This window comes from Coffea arabica, chromosome 4c, assembly GCF_036785885.1.
Source record: "Coffea arabica cultivar ET-39 chromosome 4c, Coffea Arabica ET-39 HiFi, whole genome shotgun sequence".
Taxonomy (NCBI): domain Eukaryota; kingdom Viridiplantae; phylum Streptophyta; class Magnoliopsida; order Gentianales; family Rubiaceae; genus Coffea; species Coffea arabica.
Window position 1 is genome coordinate 4,684,282 of NC_092316.1, and position 20,462 is coordinate 4,704,743.

At 37.5% G+C, this 20,462-nt stretch overlaps 1 protein-coding gene across 2 annotated transcripts; it reads left to right on the plus strand.

Annotated features, from left to right (window-relative positions):
- Positions 1–13,101: 13,101 nt before the first annotated feature.
- LOC113739688 (auxin response factor 2A) lies at positions 13,102–18,359 on the plus strand. 2 transcript variants are annotated; one of them, XM_027266986.2, is made up of 15 exons: positions 13,192–13,332; positions 13,430–13,607; positions 13,704–13,819; positions 14,226–14,321; positions 14,424–14,480; positions 14,580–14,735; positions 14,840–14,924; positions 15,020–15,110; positions 15,189–15,353; positions 15,527–15,722; positions 15,797–15,968; positions 16,077–17,032; positions 17,122–17,312; positions 17,470–17,667; positions 17,961–18,359. In XM_027266986.2, the coding sequence occupies exons 2-14, from the start codon at positions 13,508–13,510 to the stop codon at positions 17,645–17,647; spliced, it is 2,559 nt and encodes an 852-aa protein (XP_027122787.2). In that variant the 5' UTR covers positions 13,192–13,332; positions 13,430–13,507; the 3' UTR covers positions 17,648–17,667; positions 17,961–18,359. The 2 variants fall into 2 exon arrangements, with proteins under 2 accessions (XP_027122786.2, XP_027122787.2); XM_027266985.2 differs by having other exon boundaries at positions 13,102–13,607.
- The last annotated feature ends 2,103 nt before the right edge of the window (positions 18,360–20,462 follow it).

Genomic DNA, 20,462 nt, shown 5'->3' on the forward strand with positions numbered 1-20,462 from the left:
AAAAAAAAAATTACGTGCATAATAAAAACATATGCAAAATGTGACACTTGTTGGATGATGCATTGGATTTGATGGCCGACTTCTGACTTTGATGGCCCAGAGGATGGGGCAAAATTCTGGGTTTTGACCATTCGTTATATGGAGGAAAAAACAAGGGAAAATTCTTCAAGTTTCCAGCCGGGTTCAAACGATTGAATTTCACTTTTTGTTGTTTTAGGTAGGTAGCTTAAATTCTACTTCTGTCTTGGGCTTTCCTGTGCATACTTGGATTCTCAACCTCGAGCACAAGCATATGTGCAACTTTTCTTCAAGACAGTTTCGAATCTCTCACTAAAACGAGTTTTGACACGATGATAAAGTGGTTGACCATTCCTCATTCGTTCGTCGATGGTGAGGACGTTGTTTATATGATGATGAGCATACTTGCCTGACCCATGGCCGTATAAATCTAATAAGTTCTTGCTGATGATTTCGGGTATTCCTAAATGGCAAGTCAACTCCTTTTGTTCCGCTTGACAATCGACACTAGCTTGTGTTCCTCAAATCAGAAAATAGGAAGTTCCATTACCTGATGCCAACCATATCATCATCATCTTCTTCTTCTTTTACTTTACTTTATTTAATGTAGCATGATCAGACGGCACTCTTCTTTTCCAAGTAACGTGATTTTACATCCAACCTATTTATTATACACGCACGGCCAGAAACCCTAGCTGATTATAACTCTCCTCTCCTCATTCACAATTCATGTATATGTTCCTACAAAGCAAAGTTTGGTATGATCGACCAGAGATCTGTCTGTCTCTCTCACCAAAAGCATCTCAGCATCATCACATGAAAATGTCAAACGTTAATGCCATCAAGAATGATAAGCCTAGCTAATTAGTATAATGTCAAACTGGGAAAGTTCCTATAACTTGAGATATTGCATCACTAGAGATGGAGAGACCGACCACCAATCTATCCCTGTTTATATATTATTATACATGCGGTGCCAAGGATTGGCATGTGGCCTTGCGTCATTAGCTTAACTAAGTTGGTTTCCATTTTCTTGAACAAAGGGCGGGCTAGTGAAGAAGATAGCACCAACTCTGGAGGGCGGTAATTAATTTAAGTATGAAATAATTAATTCGCAGTCAAGGATATGATTACGACTTTGATTTAAACAGAGCCAAGTACTAAACTAACAGCAATAGCGAGGTTGATTATCCATTCAAACTGCACATGTTCAATGTATATACATGCATCTTGGTTGTGTATGAGAAATTAAAAGAAACCAAAAAAAAAAAAGAAGGGAACGAACCACCATATCACTTCATTTTTATTTTTTTTGATGATCATGCATATATGGCATTCGAGTTGTTTGAATTAGGTCTTCACTAATAGGTGTATTTGTTTAATATTCTGTGATTCTTACCTTCATAGTGTGTTATATATGCTCTTTATAAGAATATAAGAAAAATAAAAAACTTCAGCAAATTATTTGCGCTGGGCTAGATGAAAAGCTTCACCAGAGATTCTTATTCTCAGGTGATCAGCTTTCTTTTCAATAGTTTAGTGAAAAGTGCTGCAAAATTCCTTAATCCAACAGCGTTGTGGCAGTTTAGATAATGCAAATAGCATCGCCACTTCTTTGTGTTTTCTTCTTTCCTCCATATTTTACACTCTTTTCACTTTCTAAAATTAATTCGTACAATAAATGATTAAATCCCTCATCAGCTTGTCCAAATTTCATCCCAGCAAGAATGATTCAAAGTCAATTTTGATATGCACGTCCATGTGAAACCCAAAATTTTTTTTTTTTTTTTTATTTTTTACAACTTGTTTTTCAAAATTTTCAATGCAATGAATCAAGCCATTTGAGAGCAATATTTCGTCACGGGCGACCTTATTCGTCCATCTTTGACCCAAAAAAAGTATGCATGGGGGAAAAAATCAATAGAAGAGAAGGGAAGAATTTAACTCAAGTTATCTCGGTTTATTTATTTAATTAATAATTAGTGGATCTCATTATAGTTTCCAGTCATCCTCCAATGACATGCGATGTATTGAGTGGTCAAAATGTTCTTTCTAAAAGAACGCAGATGATCAGAGCCGACCTTTCCCAGATCACGACTTTAATTGTCTCACTGATTCCAGAAACAAAGAGTCAACAATTTGGACATTGACCATGTAAACATTCCAGTTAAGAAGTCGCCATTAGCAAGACAAGTTATAGTACCGCACGAGTATCACGCCTTATCATTCAGATTAGCCCCTAAAACACGGGAACTTAGTAGCGGCTGCTCACAAACATCATACTAATATCAACCAAGTCAGACAGCCACCTGCTTCCACATGGCTGCTGGAACCCTTATTTTCATTGGTTCTTGTCTGTCAATCTGATTGGGAACAGCAGTCTTTCCTCACAGTAGAAGCAATCTGAAGTTTCCAAATTAATATGCAGTATTTTTTTCCCCGTAAACATAAGTAAGCCCCACAATCTTGGGCTAAACTTTCATACCACCGGTGCAAGCTTGTTCCATTCACAAGAACGGATCATTTTTTTTCACAAAAGATTGTATGTTTAAATCTTGTTGCGTCGATGTGAATATTATTATGTTGATGAAGGATATGTAAGAATTCATGTAAATGATTGATGATGTTGAAGACACGCTCTAATTCATGATAACGAACGAAATTGAACCCATCCAAACTTTTTATTTGAGAGAAAAAGGTGACAGCTTTAATTTAATAGGAATTTTCTAGTGGATCTCTCTCTTCAGCACAGGTAAATTATGTCTCGCTGATTGTGTAAATGTACATAATGACTTTTTTATTGGTACTCTCTTCATTAAATACTTTTCTAAATTGACTTCACTTTTTATATAAAATTTAACGCTCTGAACGAGTGTCGTTACCCAAACCTCTTGAATAATAGTTACCTCCTTAGCAGCCTGGTTGCGTGACCATTCGCCATCAAGTTGAGGGTGCGACTGGGCTCTCCCCGTGTAATCACTAATTAGTCTTGCGCTTCATTCTCTCCTCTATTGGAATATTTATCTTAATTTTTGAAAAGCTTGAAGAAAAACAGGTGGAAAACCCAGGAAAAAAAAAATGTTAAGTTAGCAAAACAAGCTTGTTCGTTTGCCTCTAGGCTGCAAAGGGAATACGAATACGAAAATAAACTATCTAAAAACCACGAAGTATAAAATGTTAAGTTAGCAAAACAATTGGTCCTTGTTTGGATCGCAATTTTTTTTCAAAATTTTTTTATATTTTTAATTAATATATATTTTAATTATTTTTTTTCTTATATATATCAAATCGTTGCTATAGCATGTTTTCATAAAAATTTCAAAAAAAAAAAAGGCAATTCAAATTAAGGTTGCATACGAGTCGAGTTGGTCATGAGTTGATCGTGAACACTGAGCAATTCGAGTCAAAATTCGATGAACTTAAACTTAAGTTCAAGTTTAGTAAAATTAGATCGATTTTCAGTTCGATTACATAAAAAAATCGAACTTAATTCGACTCGTTTGCTTGAGCTCATTAAGATTGAACTCAAATTTAAGTTTGATAAAATTAAATAGAGCCTCGATTTGATTAGATAAAATGTCCACTCGATCCGACCACGTTTACGATCCTAATTCAAACCTTATCTTTTGTATTTGCTCACTTTTAGTGGGACTTCTCTAATTATGATCCTAGTATACTTTTATCACCAAACGTGTGAGCCCTGTCCAGAAATCATGAGTTTATCCTCATCCTGAGCTGATCAAAAAGACTACATGTTATGATTAAGTATGATGCTAATGTAGACAGGAGATGGCATAGGGGGCACTGCACACCCGCTTGTCCTTTGTCCTCTTTACGACAGCCCAAAAAATTCAATATAAAAAAAATGTTGAAACTAAAATTTAAACAATTAGTAATATTATCCGCCATCATTCTCTGTGCGCCCCAGTCTCCATCACGCCTAACACCCCCTAGAACCCAACCAATTATTCTGCCCACCTTACCTTAAAAACAAGCTGTCACCACCTTAATTATCATTCATTAGTCATTAATTAATTTTAAAACTCGTATCATTAATCACCATTAATTAACCCCTACCAGCGTTAAATTTTCTTGCAACGAGTAAATAACAATAACAAGAATGCGTCATCACCGCCGTGCCTGACGTCACCCGACCTCCCACCTAATCGTGGTCACGCAGGCCCAGGACGAGACGTAATCTAACCAGAAAATGTCACAAGCCGTACGCTAATGTCTCATCGCCATCTGATTTTTCCACGTGTCAGGAAAGTAGGGTTGGACACGTGGCAAGTATCGATTGCCGGCTGTAAAGGGATTTCATTACTTGTGTTTTCTTTTTTCTTTTTTTTTTTTTGGGGGTTTAACATTATATATATATATTTTTTTGGTTTCCTGAATAAAATGAAATGAAATTGAGTGGTTGATTGGAGTCCGGATTATGCCGGAATGAAACCCCGTTTCAAGTCCGTAACTGTTGGTCCACAGGGCCATGGAACAGTGACGGCGAGATTGGAGGTGGTTAGCTCTTATTGGATATTGTGCGAATAGTTAAAACAGTGAATGGAAAAGTTAAGGCTGTGGGCTCCAGTGAAGGTGACGGAACTAAACAGGATGATGACGTCATAGCCATGGTAAAAGCTCAAGGGGATGTCCAAGTAGGGATAAACGGGATCCTAATTTAAATGTTGTGTTTAAACTTGATTTATTTATTTATTTACTAAGGGAATTTATTGAATTTGAATAATTTAAATTTTTTTTTTTTGCATGTAAACCTTACTTTTATGCTAATTCAGGTAAGCTCGAATCAATTTACAAGTTCATAAAATTAATTTAAAAGTATGTTGTGCAAATCCGAACTCGATTCAAGCTGATCATCCATGGTTTTGGAGGATTTGAGGTTGCAAAATGTCCATCAAAATCACAATTATCCATTTCTATTGCCTATTCTTTTTAACTTCTCAAGTGTTTGTTTTATTTCACGCAAGTCCATAGCTTCGAACGCGACTGACGCTCATGCCTAATGTCATTTTATTCGTGTTTTAATGCCAGTGGGCAACATTTTTGACTTTTTTTGTTGCCGGTAACTGAATATCTTCATTCTCAAGCTAAGCAATTTTTACCAATACATCAAAAGGAAATTGGAAACGAGCGGATAAGAAATTATTTGAAAAAATATAATAGTACTTTTTATTTTATGTGTAACACAAAAAAGTAAAGTGTAAATAATGTGCGAGGAAGTCGGTATGTATAAAGTAAAGTGTAAATAATGTGTAATCCAAATTAAAAAAAAAAAAAAAGTTGGTTGGATAACATATAAAGTTAAAACAGTTGCTTATTCTCTAAACAAGAACTAAGGTAAAAAGAATCAATTACTTTCTTCACCAGATACATGACAAGGCAGGTGACGGAAAGCTTGAGTAACAGCGAAGCAATATATGAGCAATGGGTCATTTTCCTGTATAAAAGCGATCAAAGGTGAGTATTAGAGCTTCAGTATTTAGTTTCGAAAGAACTATGGCCATGGCTCGAAAGAACGGGTTTTAATTCCACAGTAGAATCTATATAGTTCACAGAGTAAAAGGGTAGAGTTGGTATTAGAAAAGCTATGTTCCGCCGGGGGGGGTGGGGAATTAAGAAATAGTAAATGTAAGAAGATGGTGGGATTAATTAGAGGCAGAGAGAGAGAGAGAGAGAAACATGCTTTTGGTCTGTAGGTTAGGGGTCAAGGAAAGATATTAAGAGATTGTCGAATTTGCTTAGGGCAGAGGGGGCAGAGGAAGCGTGACCCCACAACCTTCGTCTCTTGTCCGCCCTAATGCAGACATTTTGTGGGGTCCAGACCCCTCCTGTAGGCTGTAGCTAATAGCGTTTACGAGCATTTTCCCGGTCAAACTCAACCCAACCAAGTCCTTCCCCTTTCTCCTTTTCCTTCATTTTCTTTTTTCCACTGCAACACCTCAACCACCCACCGACGTTGATGCCGAATCGCTCATTGGCCGCTGCCCAGCCGCCACTGCACCATTTATTTAGTAGTACTGTATAATATTTGGGTTCTTTTTCTTTTTCTTTTTTTTTTTTTTAAAAAAAATTTGAACCAAGAATTTACATATCTGACGTTTCATCATGTGTCTCAATTTCGTCTTTTTCAAGTCCACAACATTTTGCCACGTAAACATAGTAATAATTAATGAGGTTTTAGCTTTTTATTCATTTCAACTTCCGTCAATTTTGGTTCCAAATATTCTTGTAGAAAACGTGTATCGAGTTGACACATGTGAATAAATTGACACGATGATGAAAGAACATAATATGGATTTTAGAAAATTCTGAAATAATTGACCAAAAAGAAGCTTCTTCTATTCTATTAAAATAAAATGTTCAAGTACAAGGACCATGCTGAGTATTGGTAATAGCCGGTCTCTGCCCTCAAAGTGTTGACACCTTCAACTGGGTGATACTTGGACTTGAATAACATATTTTTAGTTACTTAGCCTTGATTGAAAAGTAATTTCTTTTTATTTTATATACATCAAATCGTTTCAGTACATTTTTTTTACAAAAATTTTTAGTTCAAATTCAAATGCTGCATTCGGTTTTAGCCAAACTTTCTCCAAAATTTAGTGTAATTATTGTCTTACACAACAAAATAAAGCAATCCACACCGTCTTAATTGATTCCTCTCTCTACTTGAGATGTCTTAGATTAATTTTGGTATCTATGCGTTTTCCTCATCACATATTTACTTTTTGATCTTTCATCATAATAGTTTTTTTTTTTTTTTTCTGGAGCTGTCTTTTCATGTCTTCTTGTTTCTCTCTTTCTCCTTCGCACCAATTTGCTTGGCTCCCTTTTTTCTTTTTTTTTTTGACGAACATTTTACAATGCTATCTAATCTAATTTGATCTCAAAGAAGACTCTGTGTATCAATCAAAAAATAAAAATAAAAAACCAATCAAAGATGAATAAAGACAGAGAACGGGGCTCAGCCCAGCATTTATTTATTTATGTGAACGGGCGACTGGAAGATAAAGGGGTTGGTTAGGATTGCATGCAGTTTTACTAATTTTAGAGAACCATCATGAGCATTGCGTGCATGGCCATTACCATTCACATGGAAACCAACACCATGGGAGCATGAGCTAACCAACTTTAAATTTATCGAAACAGAAATGAACTAACCAGCTTTACCACCTCAGCAGCCCACCATTCTATCTGGTCTCCACTCTCCAAAGTTTCCTTCAAGATTCTCTTCTCATGCCCTTTAATCTGTGCTTCAAATAATTTATTAAATTATTAAGGCTAGTTTAATTTGCAGAGCCTTTTAGTAGATCTATCTAGTTCTTGAAGCTCAATCAACATTCGTAGTAGTAGTAGTAGTAGTAGTGTTTACCACGGAGAAACAGTAATATAATAAAAAATAATATAAAAAATGGTACGTGACAGAAGATTTTTTGCGCGTTTAATCAGACCCTCGTCCTATAACTCGTGATATAATTCCATCCAATCCAGCGCTTAATTCCTGCTTAGCAACTTTTTCTTGTTACACAATAAGCATGAAACTTTAATAGATTTTGCACCGGCCAATGTCTTCTTGCGAATTTTTTGGAATTATTTGCAGGGGGAGGGAGGGATGGATTGGGTGGCGGCGAGTAGAATTCAATAATATCTCAAACATTATGGTCCTGGTTTAGTGGGGCACATCGATGACCAAATTTGTGCACTCTAAACTTTAACATCTTCGTCCTACGCAGGGGCAGATTACCTCTCTTATGCAGTACCATCATGGGTAACATGGCACTTGATCAGTGACAGCTGAAAAACGCACATTTTACTCACTTTTTTTTTGGCAGAATGTTTTTAGCATTCTGGATCATTCTCCCCACCAAGCAATCTGATGATGGTTGGCAGTTTACACGAACCCTTGCAAGTTTTCTCTCGGCGTGATGTAGGTTCATCACATGCTGTGTACCAACATTTTCGTTTTAGGCGGGCATAACTTGACCATCCATGGGCAAGATTGAAAATTTTGTCCTTCCATGGGTTCCTCCTTTTATCATCACATGCTCACAAGCATTGACACCACCACTTTATCCCAAGTCCGTATATGGTTTTGGGTTTTTTTTTTTTTTTTTTTGCGCTTTTCTCTTTTTCTTGGCAATTCACTTGCAAATAATGTCCATTGTGGTGAAGGAGTTGTAGTATTATTGTACGTAGGCCATTGTCACGATTCCTTTCCTTATGAGGGCACATGCCCTTCTGCCAGACTCCCGAGCCATTGGCGAATTGATTGTGAAGAATTCGGGTTGGAACAAACTTTGCCGGGCTGTTGAACAGGTCATATACGTGTCCTTTGGTTCTGGAACATGAGAAAGTGACAGTATTTATGTACCTTGGTGTAGGGCCTTTTGCTTTTCCCTTAGCAAAAAAGTTTTTTTTTGAGAGAATACAAAAGCAAATGAAAAAAATCTAACTTGCAGGCGAAAAAAATTTAAGAATTGTGTCATAGCACTCCCTTAGTCTAGTTGGGTCTGTATACTTACTAGCTTCTATACAAATGTATCGTTGCTGACAAAAAAAGAATACCAAAGCAAATGAAAAAAAAAAAACGAGTGAAACAAAAATCCCATTTCCCAATTAATGCAATGCAGAAAATTCATCACCATTTGTCACGCAAATACTCAAATACAACTAAAACTACCACCATTTTCGAGTACCAGCTTCACACCTCTGGATATTCAATTTCTAGTACTAATTGAATGTAGTTTTTTGCAGAAAAAATTTTACATTTTTTGTGAATATATTTTTTCATCACTTTTTTTGTTTCACATACACTAAATCGTTACAATATTTTTTATTTTACAAACAAAAAAATTTTAAAAATAGCAATTTCAATGGGGCCTTGAGGTTGGGGTTGGGGTTGGGGTTGGGTTGGGATATAAGTCCCTGGGATTGCCTCAAGAGTGGCCGGCTTTTGAGGTTAATTCTGGGATTAGGTTTATAAAACAACAAAAGTCTGATTCAGGCTGTTGAAAAAAATGGGGCCTTGTACATCAAAGGTGGCGTGTGAATTAATATATAAGAGAGCTGTGAATTTAGTGCCTCTTTACCTTTTTAACCTTGGAGAGAAACTGAATGTGTAGCACCAAAAGAGTCCGTTGCCTTTTTCAGTCCCTAAATTTTTTGTAGCACCAAAAAGAGTCCATTGGCTTTTTCAATTGATTTGGTGCTTTGCTTGTGTTCGGACCGAAACTACAGTTTTGCACTAAAGACGATGGAGGGATAGAGACGCAAATCGCCCCTCCGATTATAGCTTTTTCCGCACAAAGATTCCTCACATTTCCTGCTTTTACACCACACACAACTCAGTTGGGTCCCTTGGAAGACGATGGACCTTATCTCCGTCTCTACACCGTCCTACACCCTATCCCTTCCCAATTTCCACCACGTGATTGCCAATTCAAATTATCTCGTGATATTTACCGCTCACTCTTTTACAGTTTTACAACCCCCCCCCCCTTCTTTTTTTTTTTTGGGGGGGGTCAGACTACAGTTTTACTTAACCAACACCTTTCTTTCTCAATTTGCAAAACCTTAAATGGAAATAATGACAAATCAAACGAATGTACTTTGCAAGCAAATCAAATTATTTGGAAATTTTTTTGAAATAAACTACAATAGTTTCGAAAATGTGACGTATGTAAAATTTTAAAAAAATATAATTTAAATAATAAAATTAATTAAAAATATATGTTTATAATATAATTAAAGGATGATTAAAAATGACGTCCACAAAAAATACAAAAAAGTTTAGAAAATAAAAATAGCAATCCAAACAAGATCACAGTGGAAAGAAAAGCAGAGCCTAAAATGGGCAAGCATATATGGAGGAAAATTTTAACATCTTGGTGAAAAAAACAGAAAGTGGATGAGACGTCACTTCTTGTTTTGATCCTCTCACGAGTACATGAAAACTGATCCATCCGAAGATCCGGTCACCTGTTTATGCAGATTTATGATAACTGATGATAAGATCTGTTACACAATAGACACGTACTGTGAAAAAAAGATTAGCTTGTGGTATCAAATATCAGTAAACCGCACAAGGAATGGAATGACAGATTCGCCCTTTTCATTTTTTGTTGTTCTTATTTTCTTCTTGGGAGGTATAGACTGATATAGCATAGGCGGCTGTAGCTTGCGGCTCATAATAGTAGGACTGCTAGTATTTAATCGTATTTATAACTGTAATAAATAAAAAGGTGATGTTATTTTGGTCCAATGTCTTCTTAACATATTTTGAAAGTATAAAATAGTTTTAACCACAAGTTTATTGCAAAAAAAAAAAAAAAAACACTTGCTTCTGAAAGATTTTAGGTTTGCAAGCATCTGGGCAGCTTGAAATGGATCAATATTTCCATCATTAAAGTTGGTTGTATGTTAGCTCGTAGGTAGTTTGACTGGTCAGTAATCTGGTCTTTACTAGCAAATTGCGTGATCGATTTCCATGTACTATCTCGTTATATATTTTTCGATAAAACTCTACACAATTTTAAGAGATTAGTTTGATCGAAAAATTGAGATACCCCTAAACAAAAAAAAAAAAAAAAAGTTGGAACATTGGTTGGTTAAAATTTGTGGAAGCATGCGTTTAAGTAGGTAATTTATATAGCGTATGCCCTCTTTCTTTTTTTTTTTTTTTTTTTTTAGATGACAACAGTTATATAATTTAATCTATTCTACACTATTAAGGGGGAGGGAGCGGACCTAAGAAGACTCAAGAATAATTCGGAAGAAACTGAATCATCATTGGATCAAACGGATGCACAACATATTCACCTGAATCTTTTGAATCAAACCACTTAAATGTAGCATCTTGACGAGAGGTAAGTCACCAAGCTAGGCGGTGAGCTGGTGGTTGTATGCCCTCCTTCCATTGCCTCAATTTTGTCATGTGCGCCACATTGTGTACCCAAGGTCAATGATGGTGTATTCTTTAAGAAATTGCATTAGATTCCTAATTCTGTTGCTTTTGTTTTTCAGAGGACAGAGTCAGCGGCAGAGCCAAATGAAGATGAGCGTGGGCAATTGACCCCCAACTTCGATAAAATTTTATTTTGGGCATAGAATTTTTGGACACCTTCAAGCTTCTCTTTTATCTCTGGAAAAATATTTAAAATTCTCATTCTCGTCAACTTCATCCACAGAGTGACATTGAGCTCATAAAAAAAGATATGATGAGTCACACAATATATTGTTTTCTCGAGCATCGTTTTCGTTTATTCTTGTTTCTAGCTGACACGTTTGTTGGTGCATCATTCTCATCTAAACAAGATCGTATTTTCTTTGATTTTATAGGAAATTATGCACGGAAGTGATGACCATTTCTTTGTTACGTTTCATAAGGTCGTTTTTTTTTTTTGGAGTGTTTCCAACTCAATATGCGTTTATATAAATATGGTCGAAATTCCAGTGACGTGTCACGGATTTGTCAAGTTGGACTATTTATTATTAAAACTACGCGTTGAGCCACAAATCTTTCCTGATTTCACCGGTTGTTGATTTCCTTGAAAAGCTTGACTTGCTGTTTTTGAAGCATTTGCTCGTAAAGATTCAATTAATTTTATGCTTTGTTTCATGGTAAGGCGACAAAATTACTTTCAGTCACTCAAATTTGTCTACAGGAGACTCATCTTTCTCAAATTACCTGATGTGTGTGTAATTGAGGAACATTATTCTTTTATATGGAAGAATTTAGTGTAGAATTTTCGTATCCAAAAAAAAGTAAACTTTGATCTTGTAATAGTTTTTTGGAATAGAATTGTAATTAACTTGGTGGTTTACAAAAATATTTGTCAGATAATATGCATTTAGATATTTAGGGTGAAAGTTAATTAGGGTTATGTTGGTTGGCAATGTGGAGGTATAATATATAATTAAGTGATTGTGAGGATAAAATTGGGCATCTGAAGTTTACGAACAAAACCTTGAAATAAATCATGTACAATGAAAGTTTTCAAAAATTACTTGAGCATAATACACAGACATGGTGAAAATATATAATATTTATTGGAGAAAATTTTTAAAATATAATACAACACATTTTGTAATGTGATATGTATAGTATTTAAAACGTATTTATAATGTAAAAGAAATAAAAAAAAGTCGTCAGAATAATTACTTATTCAAACATATAAATCTATTTGGATAGTAGATTATTTGGAATAATTTTTGAAAAAAAAATATTGTAATATTTTATTTAATACGATTTATGTGAGATAAAAAAGTAATTAAAAAATTTGTTAATAATACAAGTAAATGAATTTTGAGAAATAATTTCTATCATCCAATCAAAAAGGAATTCTTGTGGCCCAGTAAAAGGACTAATAATTACTCTGACCCGCTGTATTTTCCCTGGGTCCTATTCAAATCTGCAATCACACAATTTACCTACTACCAGTACCAGCCCCAGGGGAGAATCTCAGGTGAAACGAGAAAATGGAAAACGAGACGACGAAATCGGGCGAGATGAATCCTTGCTAGCTAGAATTCTGGTGGTGGTAAATTAATGAGGCAGTGGCACGGACCGTATGGTGTCACGCCATCCGGGCGCACGAAAGCAAAAGGATTCAAAGGACCTCCAAAAATCAAACAAATCAAAAACTACAAAAGTAACCATGGTTAACATGCGCCCGCGGGGCGCCTAACTTAACCTTCACACCCCCATTATACCCTCTGCCCGTTACTACCACGACAACCCCACTTCCCCCATAAAAACCGAACAACTTTCCACTAACGTCAAAGACAAATGCCGTCACTTGCCAACCCTATCCCCTCTCGCCACACTCCTGACTCCGTCAGTTTTGCGCCGTTAAGCTGCCTTTATTAATTGTCCCCTTCAGACAGTGTCTCACCAACCGGCTACACTCAGTCAAAAAGCCCTGCCCGACCGGCTATTCCCGGTTCCAACCACGGGTTAGAATTTGACCGCGGTTGAAATAATTGCTCTACCCATTTTTTTGACTCCACTGGTTATCCAAAGGTCCCCCATCACCATACCTCTCCTCTTCTCTGTCCTTCTCTCTCACATCACTTACATGAAACTTTGCTCTCTCATTTCTATCCTCCTCTCTCTCCTCATTTTTTTTCTCTCTATTATTTAGCTAAATTTCTCATAATTTTCACGGGTTTCTCACTACTGTGAAGTTCTGAGATTCTTGGAGCTGCTTCTGAGGTGAATTCTTTGGAACTCTTGGTAGCTGGTGAATCAAGGGAGAAAAACTTAAAAAGAACTTTGTGGGCTCTTGGAGAATTTTCGTGAGTTTGTTGACGAATTTTTGTGTGTTTATGAGTTTGAGTTGAGTGACAGCGTTTTGGTGGCTTTGAGTGGAAATTTTTTTGTTGGCTTTTGCAGTTTTTGCTCGTGTTTGGAGTGCTTTCTTGGTGGGGGGTTTTGGGATGAGAGATCTATGTTAACGAGTAGGGTGTAGAAATGGCTGCTTCAGAGGTGTCGATCAAGGGATATACTGAGCCAAGTGATGGCCCAAGAGGGCTACCGGAAGTGGCTAAAAGTGTTTCCGGTGCCGGAAAAGGTATTTTATGAAGCTTTGCTCTCATTTCTGGCGTTCTAAGTCATTTTCGTGTCTGATTCTTGTGGATTCTGATTTTGGGCTGTTTTACTATGTCAGTTGATGCTGAGACGGCTCTGTATACGGAGCTTTGGCGGGCATGTGCTGGGCCGTTGGTGACAGTGCCTCGTGAGAAAGAGCTTGTGTATTATTTTCCTCAAGGCCACATAGAACAGGTTTTTTTAATTACTTTTTTTTTATTCAAATGCTTTATCGTTAATGTTCATTTTCAGATTCATGCAAGTTTCTCATGGGTTTCTTCATTTTTTTTGTCTTCGTGCATTTACATTTATCTGTCTAAATGCTTTATCAGCAATTTTTTGTTTTCAGATTCATGCAAGTTTTTCCTGGGTTTCTTCATTTTTGTGTTCTATCTTCCTTCATTTACAAGCCTTGCTATGCTTCACTGATTTGTAACATAGAAATTCTGTGTTAATTTTTTGGTCTCTTTTTACGTATCATACTTGGTGTCAGCTCAAAGGGGGGAATATTTCGGTAACTTTATTGTCCTTTTTTTTTATTGGGTGAATGTACTGCTGTATATGGAGGCTGACTTGTCAAGGGTTTTGTTCCTCTCTTTAGGTTGAAGCGTCAACTAATCAGGTTGCAGACCAGGCGATGCCTGTTTATAATCTGCCTTGGAAGATCCTTTGTCGTGTGATTAATGTTCAATTAAAGGTATTTCAAGTTCGACCATCAGGTCATCAGCTGTTAAATTTGGGTTCTACTTTTCACTTTGTGTGGTTTATGACTGGATGTAAAATGTATGGACATATGCAGGCTGAACCTGACACCGATGAGGTGTTTGCGCAAGTTACTTTGATGCCTGAGCCAGATGTGAGTCTCCATATGGAACTATGGTCATTGCGTGTTTATCTTGTCTTGGAATTGGTTATTTGCTTGGAATTTTCAATTTTTTGATATGGTCAATGGCAGCAAGATGAGAATGCTGTGAAGAAAGAGCCAGTGCCACCCCCTTCACCGAGGTTCCATGTGCATTCTTTTTGCAAGACTCTCACTGCATCTGATACAAGCACTCATGGTGGATTTTCAGTGCTGAGACGACATGCTGATGAATGTCTCCCACAACTGGTGAGTGTTTTTACAAGGCTTGAAGTTTTTTTTTTATTGTTTTTTAGTACTTTTCTGGGAATGGGGGGTTGAAATGTGCATATCTATTTGGTTGTCTATGACAGGACATGTCTCGACAGCCTCCAACGCAAGAACTGGTAGCCAAAGATTTGCATGGAAATGAGTGGCGGTTTAGACATATCTTTCGTGGTATAATTCAGAAACTTGGCACATTTTGGACTGTAAACCATTTTACCGTGTTGTATTACATCGGATTAGAAAAGCATTTTTTTGTTAATCTCCAGGTCAACCACGGAGACACCTCCTTCAGAGTGGTTGGAGCGTTTTTGTTAGTTCAAAAAGGCTTGTTGCAGGGGATGCCTTCATATTTCTCAGGTTTGGCACCATCCCAAAAGTCTTATTGTCCTCTGCACTGGAATTTTTTTTTCAAATTGTTTAATATTGCATATTTAGAGGTGAAAATGGGGAGCTTCGTGTTGGGGTGAGACGAGCCATGAGACAGCAAGGAAATGCTCCATCATCAGTCATATCCAGTCACAGCATGCATCTTGGCGTGCTTGCAACAGCTTGGCATGCCATTCAAACCAATACATTTTTCACAGTTTATTATAAACCTAGGTATGTTACTTTTATCACTCTGTTGCAAGTTGTCTGCTTAAAAAGCCAAAGATTAGACACCATGTGCAACTTTATATGTTAAGCAACATGATTGATGAATGGTTTTGGATGCTAGTGCAATTGGATTTGCTCGAGAATCTGACTGGTTTTCCTTCTCTATTTGTCGTCTACAGGACAAGCCCCTCTGAGTTTATTGTTCCTTTTGACCAGTATATGGAGTCTGTGAAAAACAGCTACTCCATTGGAATGAGGTTTAAAATGCGATTTGAAGGTGAAGAGGCTCCAGAGCAGAGATTTACTGGAACTATCGTTGGTACTGAAGAAGCTGATCCAAAAAGGTGGCCAGAATCAAAGTGGAGGTGCCTGAAGGTAGTATCTTTGAACTTCATTTTGTCTTCTTTTGCATTTTGTGATGGATCTGAAAAGGTAACCTTTTCTTTAAGGTGAGATGGGATGAAACTTCAACTATTCCTCGGCCTGATAGGGTTTCACCCTGGAAAATTGAACCTGCGCTTACTCCTCCTGCACTTAATCCTCTTCCGGTGCCTAGGCCAAAAAGGCCTCGGCCAAACATTTTGCCATCATCTCCTGATTCTTCTGTGCTTACCAGGGAAGGTAGGTTTTCGCTTTTATTTTATTATTTCTTTCCTGATTATGATTTCGGGTTCTAGTTTGATGTAGCCAAATTATTTTGTTGATTCTCGCATTTGTGCTGCCATGCAGGTTCGTCTAAGATAACCATAGACCCTTCACCAGCTAGTGGGTTGTCGAGGGTCTTGCAAGGTCAAGAACCATCGACCCTGAGAGGCACTCTTGGAGAAAGTAACGAGTCAGATTCTCTAGAGAAGCCTGTCATATGGCCACCGTCTCTGGATGATGACAAGTTAGATGTTTGTGCTTCTTCACGCAGATATGCTTCAGACAAGTGGTTGCCTTTAGGGAGGCCTGAATCATCATTTACAGATCTCTTAGCAGGTTTTGGGAGTCAAATTAATTCCCCAAATGAGTTCTCCACAACTTCTGCTGATCAATCTGTTGTTTCTGCTAACTCAAAGAAACGGCAATTGCAAGAACATGAAGGAAAATTTAATTACCTTGGAAGCCCTTGGTCGTTAATGTCCTCTGGTCTGTCACTTCATTTGATGGAGCCTAGTGTAAAAACTCGTGGGCAAGGCACTGACATTTCATATCAGACTCGAGGGGATGCCAGATATGGTAGTTTTAACGAGTATCCCCTGCTTCCCAGTAATAGACTTGACAATCAACAAGCTAATTGGTTAATGCCTCCGCCAATGACCTCTTATATTCAGATGCCTCCCAACTCCAGGGAGATGGTTCATAAACCTGTGTTGGTACCGCCACATGAGGTCGTCAAACCTAAAGAGGGGAACTGTAAGCTTTTTGGTATCCCCCTTATAAGCAACTCTATGCCATTAGAGCCGGCATCATCTCACAAAAATAGAACAATCGAGTCAGTAGGCCAACTACTTCCTGGAATGCATACTCATCGGTCCTCTCTGTCTGAATCTGATCAGAGGTCTGAACAACCAAAGGGCGCAAAGGTGGCTGATAATGTGGTTGCTAGTAATGAGCAGGATAAGCAATGCCAAACATTTAATCAAGTTACAAGAGATAGGGAAGGAAAAGTCTCTGGAGGTTCAACAAGGAGCTGCACTAAGGTTCTGCATATGTTTTTATTGATGTTTTCTTTGCAGTAACATTTGATTTGTCAACATTAGCTCATGCGAATAGGATGCTCTCATTTCAGGTCCATAAACAGGGGATTGCCCTTGGTAGGTCTGTGGATCTAACAAAGTTTAACAACTATGATGAATTGATCGCTGAACTGGATCGGTTGTTTGAATTCAATGGTGAATTGAAGTATCGGACTAAGCATTGGTTGGTTGTATATACTGATGATGAGGGTGACATGATGCTCGTTGGAGATGATCCATGGCAGTAAGTCTTCAATTCTTTGACCTCACAATGTAAACGTCAAAACATGTATTGATCTATAGTGTTTGTTGATTTGTGCCCCACTTCCTTGATAGATTGTGAACGCGTCATTGTTGTGATTTCTGGTTAATAATTTTCATTAATTGGTTGTTTTTATCAGAGAATTCTGTGGCATGGTTCGTAAGATCTTTATTTATACTAGAGAAGAGGTGCAACGGATGAATCCAGGGACACTCAATTCCAGAGGCGAGGAGCAATCATCAGTTGCAGAAGGCTTGGATGCCAAAGAAGTGAAGAATCTGCTACACCCTTCAGCATCAAGCCCTGATGACTGCTAGAATTTGATCCTTTCATTTAGGTATTCACTTTTGTTGCTCTGGTAGAGATGTCTGTCAAAGAAAACGTATCTTGTTTTCTGTATGCCTTGTGCATTTCCTATCATGGTTTTGCTTATCTGGAAAAAGATGAAATGATGAGTGTTATGAAAAACTGAAAAGATAATTAATTCCTACTCTTGCATGCCCTTAAAAGGGGAAATAACTGTGGAAAGAGGGTTTTGTATTGCATTTTTGTTTGGAGAAGTGGTGTTTTTTCAGGGTCCAATGGTATTTTGTGGCAATGATAATTTGCTAACCTTTTGGTTCTGTGCAGGATTTTGTGCAGAAGAGTGGCAGTAGACTGTTTGCCTCAACCCTGTTGAGTTTTGGACATTCAGGCATAGTGATGCATATATATAGCCTTTTACTACCTGATGGCAGGGTCTCTATATGTAGCTGAAGCATTTCCTATTGGCAATTTTGCACCCTTCTTTGGAGCTTATATATGGCTTCCTATTTTATACGTACTATACATACCGATATTATCTTTTTATCAGCAAGGCATGGGTACCTTGCTTCAAGGCATCCCCCCTTTGTACATAGCCAACTCACGATTTAACAGCTTTGGATAGTATATGTCTATACATTGTCAAATCTACTAGCCTTGGGCGCATGTTTCTGTAGTATTGACCTCTAAAATGTGTAATGATCAAATGTTTTATATTTACCCAAATTGTAGTTGCAATCACTTAAATGTGAGTTTCTTGGGTTTTGATTGGATGTATTCATAATGTTGGTGTAGCTCGGTAATGCAAATAAAGATTGCCATGCCTAGGTGTCGGGCCATAGACATGTTGCTTCCTTTCGGGAGAGCTATACTCAGAATGACTTCAGGGGTAGATGTCATGTTAGCTGCCAAACTTGCTGATTTTGTACGTCTTTATACCCGAGCCCCTGTTAAAGTCGTGCTTGTGGAATAACTAGTCTCTTTAATCTGGATGGGAAGAAACTGGGAAGCTTTCAGCATTGGAGGAACGGCACGATTACCAGGTATGGTGCTTGATATTGCGTCGACCTAGAAGGCAAGAAAGCGTCAAAAGTCTATTACGTTCTGCAAGAAAGCTTGCATCCCCAGTTGGGCACGACTCTTATGAAGGAACTTACAGAAACGCAAACGACTCTTGGCATGGGTGTTTTGAGCTGGCATACCTGTCCAAGCAGCAGCTTTGTCATTTTCAGGCAGGAGAAAGTAAGTGTTACGGGGAAGGGTGATAGGGCCTGTTAGCCAGCAGCTAGTTCCGTTTAAAGATTTCTAACTCCTCCCACCAAAAAATGGTTTCCCATATAAGCATTTCATGTTTAGTTTGTCAAGAACATACAACAGTTTCTTCTCCTGCACCAATGTCCGGCAAACTACCAATAATGGGAAAAAGCTATCATTCGATCTTTTTGTTTTTCCCGTCACAACCCTTGATCACTCCTATGGTGGTACATGGGAAAAAGCTATCAGGTGCAACAATGTACAACCCTGATAATCTTCACGTCATGGCCAAAGTTCGCCAAGAAGACGGATGAGTTTTTGACAAATGACCCATGTTTAAGCTTGGGCTCTTTTGTTTTCTTTCATTGTTTTACAACCCAGTCTGGACTGGTTGAGTCGTTGTCTGTTTTCCAGTCCAAACAACCCCCAAAACCCAATTGTGTTAAAAAATTAGTCATTTTGAGTGAAATCGCAAAAATCATCCGGTTTAACCGTTTAACACTGACACGTTGAATTTAAACAGGTTTGAGAGACCAACGGATTCAACGCCTTTAATTAAATCCAAAAACTTTGAAGTCGGTCAATTAATAGTCTAAATTCAAACCTTACCAATTACAGATGCATAATTATCTTCAATTAATCAGACATGCACGGGAATTGGATCCCTTGACGTACACCCATGGTTCAAAGTTGTGGTCACGGCTTGAACCGTTTCACATCGGTCTCAGCATATTGGTTGCGGTATCGATAAGATGCGAATTTTTGAAATATTTAATATTTTAAAAATTGTAAAAAATATGATAAACAAAAATAATTAAAAAATTAGTAAAAATAATAAAAATTCGAGTTGATTCGGGATGACTCGAAGTGATTCGGTATGATTCGACCGTTTCAACCCTTCATGATGACGTTTCAGCGAGTCAAGCATCTCGGAATCGTATTGTCCCGGCATCGTATCGAGAGGACCCGCGACGATGACGATTTGGACGAGTCTTTGAACTATGTGTACACCTAAATAGAATTTTAAAACTTTCTCAGTAGCTAAATACTCTAGGAGTAGTTGGTTATTTGGGACACTTTTCAAATAAGGGAAACGTCCTATTTTAATTGAACCATGAATTTTCTAGGTAAATTCTGTAGTGTATTCAGCTAATCCAAGACAGGTGTGGAAAGGTAAAGAATATGGCAAAGAAGTCGGCACGTTGCAAGCTGACATGTACAGACGATGAAGGGAATATTTCTACAAAAGCAAGTGGTGACATTTAACAGGCGCAGGCGGTTTGGAAATGTTGCGTACTGCAGAAGCTCGAAATGTATTAGGGTGTCACGGAATTAACATAAATATAATGGGTCTAAAAATAAAACACCGAATAAGAAGCGTAAGCAATACTAAACACAGTCATGCTTAGCTTTGAAACAACATATGGTCATTATTGAATAACGAGTTAAGGGCCTTTAAGAAGTGAAACTTAAGAAAATAAATGTTTGAAATATTAAGCTTTTTAATTATGTAATCTATTTTGATTATAGCTGTTCTAATATATAGTCATTTGGAGAGCTTCTAGAGCTGAAGTA